Genomic DNA, 12,771 nt, shown 5'->3' with positions numbered 1-12,771 from the left:
AAATTAGATTAATTTGGAAATTTTAGGTTAAAATGTAATTAATGAAAATTAACAATTAATTAGCATACTACGCTACTAAATTTGGCAAAATGACAACATTACTTATCATATACATATTATAATCCAGGAAATTTTGTGCCACGTAGCATTCATATATAACACAATTTGCCGCTCAAATTTATACAATTTTCATTTTCATATGTCTTTTTTGCATTGAAACTCTTAAATATCAATTAAATTTAATTATATTGAAACTCTTAGTATTCATCAATTTAATATATCTCTCTTTGTATCATATGCTAGAACATAAAACTCTTTGTCTTCTAAATTTAATTATACTAAAAATGAAAAGACAAATTTTTAAGTTTTTTTGTTAGTGCCACATACATAGCTTACAATTTTCATTTTTATGTCTTTTTTGCATTGGAAATTCTTAAATATTAATCAAATTTAATAATATTGGAACTCTTAGTCTTCATCAATTTAATTCATCTTTCTTTGTATCATATGCTAAAAAAATAAAACTATGTCTTCTAAATTTAATTATAGTGAAGAAGAAAAGACAAAATTTAAGATTTTTTGTTAGTGTCACATACATAGCTTGTCTTATTTATATAATTGAATTTCAAAGTCTTCATTTAGTGCATCCCAAATACTTAAGAAAGAGTAGATGTTTTAAAAGTTGAGTTTATTGATTATTTCAATTAGTATGAAAATTGAGATAAAAACGGAGAAATATACGAGTTTTTGTTTCATTGCTATGTGAATATGCAATTTTATCTCAGAAATTTAATGGGTGTAGATATAGGATAAAATAAGGTTTATAAATTGAGATCAAACTTTGTAGAGCTAAGTGGAGATGAAATGGAAGCAAAGAGAAAGAAGATATTAATGAAGATGATACTTAATTTGTTTTCATGTTGACATGTTGTGTAGTTACAGATGTCATAATAATCAAATGTATGTTATGATGAAAATCAAGTTTAGTAAGCATATGAGTAGCTTTTGTTTTAAATATCACTTCTTTTCAAGGGTTAGTAAATATTTTTAATTAAAAATACTAATATCAGGTTATTTGATAAACTTAACACAAATTGAAGATATTTTGTATTATAGTTCGTTGATTTTTTTGGGTTATGTTAAAATTTTATAGATATAATTGTTCAAAATAACATTTGTATTAATTTAACAACAATGCCTAAATTAATATTACATTTTTTAATAAAAATAGTTTTATAATCACGTGGATAGCACGGATAAATACCTAGAATATTTTTATTTGACGACATTAATCTGAAAAAAAAAAGATTGATATGGTAATTCTCAAAACTTATTTGCATGGCTATTTTGACCAAAGTTTCCTCTAAGATTTATGAATGTTTTCGACATTTTTTTTTTTTGATAATGAGTAGCAATTAAGGTGTTTTTGGTTTGATGACTTAAATTCCTTTCCAATTTCAAGTTATTTATGTTTATCATGTTCGATATTTCGATAGAGTCAACGATTCGTTGCCAATTGTTAGGAGAGACTTTCTCTAAAGGGGTTGGTTCTTCTAATTCATAGCTCTTCTTCTTCTTCTCCATCAAGTCATTCATATTTACCATTCATTTTTTCCAATTTAATTTTCACCATTAAAATCATAAAAAAATTTTGAATTATGATTCAATTAAGATTAAGATTAGGTTGAATAGAGTTAAGAGAGAATAGACTTAACTTTTGAAGATTTTGTACTGACGTTCCCTCATAATTTCTTCCATTTGCTGTTGTAAAGCGCATTTAAACTTTTCATACATATGAAGCCTGTGTATATCTAATGTTAAGTATGTATTTTTAGTATGCAATGTAGGTGTTTGTAATGTATAAAGTAGAAAGTTTAATATGTGTAATATGTGTTTTTGATATGTTTTTAGTATGTCAATTATATTTCATATCTAAAGTAGTTGTTTACAGTATGTGTTTTATCTATTATAGTAGAAGTTTTTCTTTTCTTTATTTTGGAAATTAATAAGTAGATCTTTTATCTACTTATAATAGGTGTTTTGTAGTATTAAAGTAAGAGTTTTAAGATCTAAAAGTAGATATTTAAAGATTATGAAGTACAAAAACTATCATTGACGTTATTGTTTTTCGGCGTAAGTGTGTTATCATCAAAGATGATCACAATTGATTTCATGATATTAGGTGTTAAAAAACTTCTATTGTTTAACTTCTTAGTTTGGTAAATATATAACATATTTTACTTGATTTTAAATTGTAGTGATACTTAGCCTTAGCAGGAGATGGCTTTGAAATTTTTTTGCGAATATTGTTGAAATTACCTATTATAAACACCCATTTTGCATACATTAAATAATTATTTGATATGAATTAAACACGTAATTGTTATAAGATAAAAGTCCTATTTTATGTATCTTAAACACCTAGTTTGCATAATATGAACACCTACTTTTTCATGTAATAACCGTTTTAAATGTCGACTTTAACTATTTAAAATGTCTATTTTCTCATAAAATATCAACTTTAGTATGCAAAAACACTTATTCTGGTATGCAAAAGCATATACTTCGATACACAAAAAATCTACTATAATTATTAAATATGACTAGTTCAGTATGCAAAAATACTTAGTATAACTAGCTCAAATGCTTATTATAACAAGTTGCCTATTTTAAATGTCTAATACAAAGAGTTTAAATGTCTACGTAAACTATGTAAAATACTTACTTTAATATGTAAAATATCTACTTTAGTATGCAGCAAACATCCACCTCATCATACAAAAACACCTACTTTAACCGTTTCAAATGCATACTTTAACTATTTAAAATACATACCTGAATATTGTTTTTGGATTGATTTTGATATGTAAATTATCAAATTCAAGTATCAAATCTTCCATTTCGATTGTGATTGATGATTTGATCTAAAGTGAAGGACTAAAAAAATAGTTTGAGAGCAACTATAAGGAGCAATTTTTGCGTTATTAATAAAGTAATTTATTTGGAATGCGTGTACACATTATGAATGAAGTTTGTTATACATTTTTCTTTTTTTAATTAATATATTAAAATGGGATGAGCCTCTTTTGAGAGATATCTCTCATAAAGATCGTCTCTCACAAAACATACTAACTACTCAAAGTTTGATTTTAGATCATAATGGAATATATTAAAATGCCTTAAATCAAGTGAACTGATTACTTGTGAAAATTGCAAATGTTATGTGCTTCAAAAGCTCATTCGAATACAACCTATTTATTATCACTAATAAGCAGATGCACAATTCTAACCCCAAACCATCATAGATATGACATATTTAATGACATTGGGTAGTACAAAGTTGTATGTATAAATTTGTCATGGAATTTATTTGTTGTATATATAAAGCTCCAATAAATACCACGAATGAGAATGCTTCGCAAGTTTGCTCCTCTGTAAATCTGATTCGGAAATCACAAAAGTGGCATGGCAGGTTTCTGGGCTGATATCACACATTCGTCATTTTCAAGATACAAGATACACTCCTTGCTCAAACTTTCATAAACAAATAATAATCTTGATTCTACTAACGGTTTATCTCGTCAAAGATTCCAACCAATGTTGCATGTACACAATAGTGCACAAAAAAAAAAGACCGATCCCCGTAACACTACCACATTCAAAATATAGGGGCCGCATTGATCGTAAATTAACCGCAATGGCTGCGAAATCCGTTTCGCAACCTCTACCGCGATTGTTTTGTACTATGAATTATACACTCAACCTTATGTCTAACAAAAACTCAACTACTTTCCGCTGCCTTAAATGATACAACATCCTAGTTTAGCATGATAAAAGGGGCAAAATTCAATTTCAAGCTCATGCTCCAGCTTCATTACTAAGTTGGAGGGTCATCTTTATATTCATTGCAGCCAATTCGGCAGATAGATATCTGAATACATATGGCATGGCAACCGTTTCCATCCCTTTGCTAGTTTTGCAAGCATGGCAGAATACCTTTTTGGGAGCCCTTGCAGGAGGTAGACCATTGATTTTATGCACCACTGGCTTGTGAGGTTCAATTATTACCGTTGAGAGAATGCTTCCACAAAGAGAGCACACATCAGCAACGTGATAATCAGAGCTTTTATGTAATCTGTCGTGCAATAGATATGCAGCGCCATGGGCAAGCATCGCATCTCTTTCCATTTCACCAAATCGAATACCTCCACCTCTCTTTCTACCCTTTATAGGCTGACGAGTAACTGGATCAACAGTTCCAGTTGAACGAACCTTGGAAGAAGTAAGAAAAACAAAGACGATTTAATATACAAATGGCGTAATGAAGTATCCTATGTCCAAGCATAACATCTAAAGCACAAATCCGCTAGATATCTCTTCTAGCTGGGCCTGATTTGGCATGAGATACAACAACGCTCCTCATACATCATGATTCATAACTCCACAAGTCCAACAGCTTAGCATATCGGGTCATAATAGTTGTCAGATGTAAACCTTTGTCATAGTTGACAGGTGTGCTATTTTGTTGTTTATGGGGGTGAATGGCACTGAACTACTACACCCACCATAGCTTGCAACAAAAGAAGGAAAGATCTCAATTCTCACATGACCCATAGTTATAAAGACAATTCATTTAATGCACAGCATAAGTTGATGTCTTGATGCTATACAAAAGATATCAATTTTGAAACCCACGAGTTTTAACGCCACAAGGAAAGCTGAACCAATACAAACATGAAATAAAGAATCAAACATTATGAATAAAGAAAGTGACTGCTATTAGCGTACCTGAAACTTGTCTGAAACCATGTGCCGTAAACGTTGATAATAAACAGGCCCAATAAAGATCTCGCATGTTAATTCTGTTCCATAAACTCCACTATAAAGGATTTCTGTGCCATATCTATCAAATCCTCGAGCAGTTAACAAGGAGCCAAGTTCATCAACAAGTGAACTTGATTCAGATCCATGCTCTCCATCAGCCTTCTTGACAGTGTCTCCAAATGTTGTTGCATCGCGAAACTTTCCAGCTAAAGAGCCACCCTGTGATAGGGGAGACAGCACAATGACAGGCGTTAAATCACAAGCTTTCCCATGGCACTGTAAATAGTGACTTTGAATGGTGCCACATGCCACATGCCTGCTTTTGCTCTTTTTGAAAAGTGAGATAAAACTAAAATAATTTTACAGCCCCTCAAAGATCAGAGAAATCCTAGAGTCTAGGGTCTAGTCAACTCTGCAGCAGTCTGACTTAAGCATTCACAACAAATAAATATGAATTTCCAGATATAGCAGCTTGAAAAATGAAATGACTTTGAGAACAGATAGCAAGTCGCATCATGTGGATTCATCGGTAAGGAGATAAACCCACACCAGGAGAGTTACAACTACATCACTTTCTAAAAGCTGTATATCCTAACCAGCCATCAAAGCAGATTAGAAGACGCAAAAGAAATTGACAGGTTCACACAAAAGTAAAGGATATTAACAAAGTTCATACATACTAGCCAAATACCTTGGCAGCAATGGATTCTAAAAGCATTGCAATTGTCATCCTCGAAGGAAAAGCATGCGGATTGATGATTAGATCTGGGCGCATGCCAGTGTTGTGTGAAAATGGCATATCAACATCTGGCCACAATCGAGAGCAAACACCTTTTTGCCCATGCCTACTGCTAAATTTATCCCCAATAATCGGATTCCTTGGACGGCGGAACCGAACATTAGCCTATATCAACAAGAAATTGCATTTTAAATTGTCACATGAACACTGTTAGAAATCAAATTGAGTACTTCTAACAAAAACAAAATAAAACCGTGCTCTTTCCGTACAGGGTCGCAGTAGGTTCGAGACAATAACAAAATATTGTACATCTTATATCATTTGATAGATGCAGGATTGCAGGTGTAGTGATAAGTATGCAAGTGTTTCTAGGTCGTCACCCAGACCACTTCGCCTAAACGTGAAATCAAATGAACAGTGGCTTTACACTACACCTCCCAGGAGTAGTATTAAGTATGCAAGGTTTCATAGGTCAGTATTCAAAACTTAGTTTTAAGAGACACGAGGCACACCGAGGCGCATAAGGTCTTTATTCCGAGGTGCAAGGCACAAGGCAAAGTCGCAGGGTTTTTGGATGGGAGGAGCACAATTTATCTAAAAGGCTCAAAAGTCAATTTTAAAACATTTTTAATAGTTAAAACAACATGAAAGTCATATTATTACAACATACATATTTGATTGTTATGAGTTGACCATCTTCTCTTGAAGGATATTAAAAATACTTTATGACAATAAATATTGGTATTTCCTTTTTTTTATTGTAACATTAAATATAAATATACACATTTTCATTAAATTTATTCAATATTTATTTATTTATATTTAAATTATTTTGGATAGTAGATATTGAAAAATATCAGGACTGTTGTTTTAGAGAAATAATAAAATCAAATTTTAAAAAAAATTAAATTTATAAATTTTTTAAAATAATAAATATTAAAGTGTGATGGGGCCAAAGATTTATAATTCGACTATAGTAAAACGTCTCATTAAATCATGTGCACTTCTTATTTACATGAATATATTTGCTACCAAGGGTCAAATAGAAAACTGTTTTGTTATTACTTATGAGAGTATAACAAGAATAAGGTTGCGTACATTCGACCACCGCAAAGGCGCAAACCCACCTTAGGTGGACGCCACTTAATGGGATTGGGGTAATGAAATGCTATTGTACTTAAAAGTGTGATGAAATTAAATTAGAATTATGAAATTTAAAAAATGATAACATAAGGTTTGAACAACTAAAGAAAAGGGTTTACCTGGAAAGGCTTAATGTGTATAAGAGATGAAAGGAAAAGAAAAGTAAATCTGAAGAGTCCAATTTCAACATTCTGGGTTGGACTCACAATATGTGTCCTATATCGACACGGGTAGGTAAAGATTTTTCTGAATCATGAGTGAAGACAAAATTCGAGATAGGTTTATGCTAATCTGAAAACGTGGAGGTATATGTAACTAGGGGCATAAGTATTTTGGTTAAAAACCAAAAACCAAACCAAATCGAACAGAATTAGTTATTTGGTTTGGACTCTTTTTGTTCGGTTTGATTTGGATTGGAAAAAAATAATAATTTGTTATTCGATTTGGATTTGGTTTTCATCATAAGAAATCGAAAGTATAAAAAAAGTACAAAAAAAAGGCAAAAGTCATTAAGCCCGATCAGATTTATTTAAAACCCAAATATTGTAGACCTTGGCAAACCCTAAGTAGTCTAAGATCTGTCTTTCCTTCTTCATAAACCAAATGCGTCCGTCTCTATTTTGATCATTCACAGGCTTCTCTCCCTCTCTACATCAATCACCTGCATCTCTTACTCTCTTTCACTATCACTTAATCACTTACGTTAAAACTGAAATATCCTCAAAATTTCAGGTATTTTTTTTAAATCTTGTGTTTATTTATTTCTTCAGGATTTTTTTTATGTTTATTATTTCTTTATATGTCTATGATTTTACCTTTTTCTTTCATTCTAAATTTTTGTTGAGTTACTAGTTTTGTTTTTCCCCATAACTTTGTATTTTGTTCTTTATGTTGGGGAAGATGAAGAGCTTATGTGTCTTTTTCTTGTTTCTCTTTTGAAGGGAGGCAGAAACCAATGCTCGTTGGATTAGTTCTACAATATTCCTCCATTTTTTTCCTTTTTAGAATTAATTTCATTTTTTTACAATTCGGAGCTATAAAAATGCAGCTATCATGTAAAACATAAAATTTAGATAACTTAAAAGAAAAGTTGATCAAAATATTATCGGATCCAAGTGTGATATTACAATAGACGGAAAATTTTCCCAGATATTAGACCATTTAGTAGTTTTGGTTAAAATGTTGGTGGCTCTCTAGAAAAGGAACAGTTGAAATGTGTATGTCAAGATCGATCATGGATGGGTGAACACACCTCGACAGATGAATTAAAATAGAAGACTTAAGAAATGGTTTTGGAGTCACAAATATTGAAACCAAAATGCAAAGAAGTCGTTTATGTTGTTTTGGACATGTGCAAAGAAGACTGAAAAATTTAAGGGTCAAAGAGTGGAAGTTAAATTTTAAAAAGCTTAGAAGAAAAGTAGGCGAACTTGACATGTAAAACAATAATGAAAATGACAAAGAATTGGGATTTGCAGGAGCATATAACAAACGATAGAATTGAAAGGAGGAGAAGAATATACGTAGATATCATTAAAATTGATTTTCTAAGTTAAAAATTAGTATATGACAAAGTCAAATAAATATATGATCTTTGTTTAATGTTAGCAACGATTTCCTATGATGATTTGCTTTAATTTTTATAGTCGACCCTATAATATTGGCATTAAGACTTTGGCATTGTTCTTGTTCGTAACCTGTGGTGACAAGGCCTTCTTTTTGATCGCCAACTTCCCAATTATCCCTTCTCACAACCACCAATCTATCTTTGTACGGAACACATTTTCTACATGTAGCGTGTTCTAACAATATTAAAAGAACACCCCTTAACCTCAACTTAAAACAAACCACCATCCATATTTGTCTCAAGAAGTGAAACCTTAAGAGACATCAACTTTGGATGGTATAGAATCTGGAAGCAAGGGGCTTCATAGATAGATGATAAAAAAAAAAAAAAAAAACAAAAAGGTCTAGCAAGAGATGATTCCAAACTCTGAACATTTTGAATAATGGAATCTAGATTACACAAAAACTGACTGTGTTAGTTAAGTATTTTGGTAATTAAAGAAAACTCTTTCAGTTCAACTGATTTTAAAAAACTTGAACACAGGGGAAATGGCTAATACAGACAAATTCTTGTGCCACATACACGTAATTAAGTCATGAAACAAGGAATACAAATTAAAAACGGATGGGCCAATACTCAAAACATAAAAAAAAACATCAATGCATACTTTTAAATTAATTACTTACCATGCACGATAATACATTGAATTCCACAAATCATTTCAAACGAGAACAGCAGTAAAGAAAAATATATACCTTCTGAAGTCCTTTCTTGTTCTTCCCATCAATGACCACAGAATCAACTACGGCATGTTCTGAACCCTTTAATTTTTTATTAAAGATTGTATCATTTGTGCTATTGTGGACACTGCAGTATGGTTCATTAGGATGTATTATCTGAAACGAAGAAGATTGTGAGCTCTCATTTGAATCAGGAAAAGATTGCACAAGGACAACATCAATGCATAACTAGAAAACAATGTCACCTGCCCAGGGTAGGGTAGTCCATCTACATCGATCAAAGAATGTGCTGATTTATCAACAGTACTTCTTCGAAATGATTTGCTGGCACGATCAGATCTACTGCCTTCTGTAGTCAAATCAATAGTTTCTGTCTGCAAGAACATTCAGATGACAATAATTTTGAGGAGTTATAAAACATGTGAATTCACAGTAGGATGAATCAGCTAAATTCACATAGAAATGAGAGAGGACACTCAGAAAACTGATAAATTTAGCGTGTTCCAAATTTACATGTCAGTATTAGTTTTGAAAGTAAGCTATCTCATAAGCCAGGCATAAAACCCACTAGCCGAATTAACATTATGAATGTGTAGGCTGGAATTGAGTTATCACAAAGGATTATCCTGCAAAAGGTGCAAGAATTTACTAAAACTAGCATGCCTACTCAGCAATTTTGATGATGCAACTTCAAGAATAAAAGAGAAATTATCCAACTACAAACCCTTTTGAGCAAGGGGTTGGTCATTTTGGCATTTTCCTAAGACCAACTATGGAATACTAATTATTTAATTGTCAGTCGGATTATGCTCAATGGATCAAGGGTTGAAATATTTTCCTTAACACTATAATACCCAAAAAGACCATATTATTTTAGAATATTAAATTGATTGTTCTTATAATAATGAACTGAGAAGAGCTTTTTAAGTATAAATTGTGGAATATTGATCCAAACTCTCAAAATTGATGGCAGAAAAGAAGGTGCTACTCCGAACTCAAAAATACTGACATTATAATTCAATGAATTAACCATATCGTGAAAAAACAGGTCAGGTTTTATGTTGGACCAAAACTTACAGTTATATTTTTGTTCGTGATAAGGCTTTGGCATTTTCATTGCTACTGCTATGCTTTATGTGAATAAGCTAAAAAAAATAATCCACCAAAAAAAAGAAATAAAGAAACATGTGTACAAAAAAAAAAGATTCAATAGCCAAACCTGATATATCTGGGCATGACACATTCCACGCTCAACAGAAGATTTGTTTAAAATCATAGCATCTTCCATATCATATCTAAAGAAAAGAAGCTCAGTTAATGTTGATGTCAAAATTCAGTCACTTCACAATCTATTTGTCATGGGATTTTACCCAGTATAAGCCAGAACAGCTACAATTGCGTTAGTCCCTGAAGGATATTCATCAATACCATACTTAGCATAGGAACTTGTACGCACAATTGGACTTTGAGGAGTCTGCAAAAGCCCAATATTTAGTAAGATCTTGAATAAGAAACTTTGAATATGAATATGATTCAACATGTACTTTTTTAGAAAAACAAGCGAAAGTGAGTGAGCATAGTCAAATGAGGGTGACCCTCCCCTAATCATAATGCAATAGTATATCCCATACATCCAACATAGTATATCAGTATATGTCCAATGTTGAGGGAGAGATTTTAGTTAGAAGCAGTAGTAGATTAGTTCATCTTAGCTTCCAGTTTTGATAAGTGATTTAAAAAAAACGCTTACATGCATGGAAATCAATGACTGCCAACAGTTATTTTGTGTTCCGTAAATAGCTTCAAAATTAAAGAATCTTTATTGGAAATGATGTCCATTTTTTCATTTTATAACAGTTAAACTGAATACTTATGCTGCTTCAGAACATCAAAATTAATGCAAAGATTTTTAAAAGAACAGTAGTTAATTTTTAGTTTTAAAAAGTCATATATTCAGTCAATTTAATCATGATAATATAATATTCCATACTAACAAACTTGTGCATTGCACGAGTTTCTACACTAGTTAGGTTATGAACACTTTGCTCAAAATTCCATAACATGATCTCCACTCGACACAACAGATAAATATATGGTTATATAACCCAAAAAGACCTGCTCAGTTCTAATACCAATCAGAGTATTTTACAAGCACATCGATACAAATTTAAGAGCTGTTAACATTCTGAATTCAAACATGATATAAAACCAACAAACCTGCTCAATTCTAATGCTGATCAAAGCCTTCTTACTATGAGATTGATACTAAAAACAAAAGCTCTTTGCATTCTCATTGTAGAGTACTTTAAGGGACATGGATTGGACAGGAAATACTTGCTAACACAACTTAACAAAAGACAAGCTTAGCCTTTAGCTACAATAATATATAGGTGTGTAGCACTAGCATATATACAACTTCAACCAGCTTTGCTGTAGTAAATTTGTTCAACAACTCAGCATCACCTTAAATTTAACTTTTATTAAAATAAGCTGCAAATTTTTCATTGTGTGAAAACAATCTAACCAGATGCAGGGGCATAATTATAGAGGAGTGAATGATGTCAATTGACATCACTCAAATTTTGTAAAAACAAAAAAAAGTTATACCAAAAGCCATGTTGGCTGAATTGGTAGAGAAATGCACTTTTAACCAAGTGTTAGTTGTTCAAATCCCATTAACTCTTTTTTTTCCTAATTACTCTACATTTCTATTTCCCTTCTTTTCCCATAATCCCGCCTGCTGATTTTCATTCCCCACTTCCCTTATTTCCTATTTTCCATCATGACTTTCAACCTAAAACGGCAACCAGCAGCATAACTTCATCTTTCGGCACGGCATCACCGGCAACCTAATACGCAGTCAGCAGGCCGTAAGAAGGGCACGCAGCGGTCAGCAGCACAGCCTTCGCCTTCACCCTTCAGCCTTCTCTTTCTCTAGTTCTATACTTCCAATCCGAACGATCAGGTAACTAAATCATCTATTTCTTTTCTTGAGCTCTTTTCCCCATTCCCTTGACCCCAATCAGCAAATCTAGTATGTTCTATTGTTCTCTTCTTAAATCTTAGATTAGCTTTTTAACTTAGATTGCTTAGGGCTTTAAAAACTTTGGTAAATTAGGACTTTTAAAAATTAGGGCTTTTACACTATTGTTAAGGAGCTCTGACAGTAGGTTTTAGGTAGAAAATCAATAGCCAAATATTATGCGTTTCACCTTATTAGGGTTACACTGCTTCCAATGGCGAAGTAGAGAGATAAAATCAACAGCTATGTGGTTGATTTTGTCAAAAGTTCTATCATTTTAATAATTCTTGCAATAATATGTTTTTGAAACACAAATGGCATTTGAATAAAATGTAGAATCATGCATCCAAGCCCATTTTAGGACATATGTTTTAGGTCAAAATGGCTATGTGGGTAATAATTTTCATGGTTGTGAAAAGAGATTTTGTGGTGTATAGAATGTATAATATAAGATCAATATTTATTCTCTTAAATATTGTTGTTGATGATTTACAGCAATGGAGTTTGTTGTAATCAAATCGAAAAACAACCTTTTTCTGATCACTAATATGGTAAATGGCATTAGAGTAATGGAATTAATTTGTTTAGCGTGTTTGTTTCCCAGTAAAAACATGGCATGTTCTTGTCAACTTTCTAGAAATTACTTTGAGCAAGCATAAGTTTATATTAGTTCATTTTGGCGCTACAAAGTTTAGGTAAATTCACTTCAACACCAATAGTTTAAGATAAGTTTAGT

The 12,771-nt window shown here is 31.8% G+C and overlaps 1 protein-coding gene across 3 annotated transcripts in view; it reads right to left on the bottom strand.

The window, feature by feature from the left end:
- Positions 1 to 3,501: 3,501 nt before the first annotated feature.
- The window catches only part of LOC130800640 (DNA-directed RNA polymerase I subunit 2), a 25,069-nt gene continuing 15,799 nt past the window's right edge, over positions 3,502 to 12,771 (bottom strand). For all 3 annotated transcript variants that reach the window (XM_057664201.1, XM_057664203.1, XM_057664202.1), the window contains 7 exons: positions 10,384 to 10,487; positions 10,233 to 10,308; positions 9,259 to 9,387; positions 9,029 to 9,169; positions 5,516 to 5,728; positions 4,789 to 5,043; positions 3,502 to 4,272 (listed from right to left, as the gene is read on the bottom strand). In XM_057664201.1, coding sequence (XP_057520184.1) covers positions 3,859 to 4,272; positions 4,789 to 5,043; positions 5,516 to 5,728; positions 9,029 to 9,169; positions 9,259 to 9,387; positions 10,233 to 10,308; positions 10,384 to 10,487 — 1,332 coding nt within the window. In that variant the 3' untranslated portion in view covers positions 3,502 to 3,858. The remainder of the gene's footprint in view (positions 4,273 to 4,788; positions 5,044 to 5,515; positions 5,729 to 9,028; positions 9,170 to 9,258; positions 9,388 to 10,232; positions 10,309 to 10,383; positions 10,488 to 12,771) is intronic.

This window comes from Amaranthus tricolor, chromosome 15 (assembly GCF_026212465.1).
Source record: "Amaranthus tricolor cultivar Red isolate AtriRed21 chromosome 15, ASM2621246v1, whole genome shotgun sequence".
In the NCBI taxonomy this organism is placed as follows: domain Eukaryota; kingdom Viridiplantae; phylum Streptophyta; class Magnoliopsida; order Caryophyllales; family Amaranthaceae; genus Amaranthus; species Amaranthus tricolor.
The sequence above is the reverse complement of the archived record's forward strand: the minus strand, read 5'-3'. Positions and strand labels throughout refer to the sequence as shown.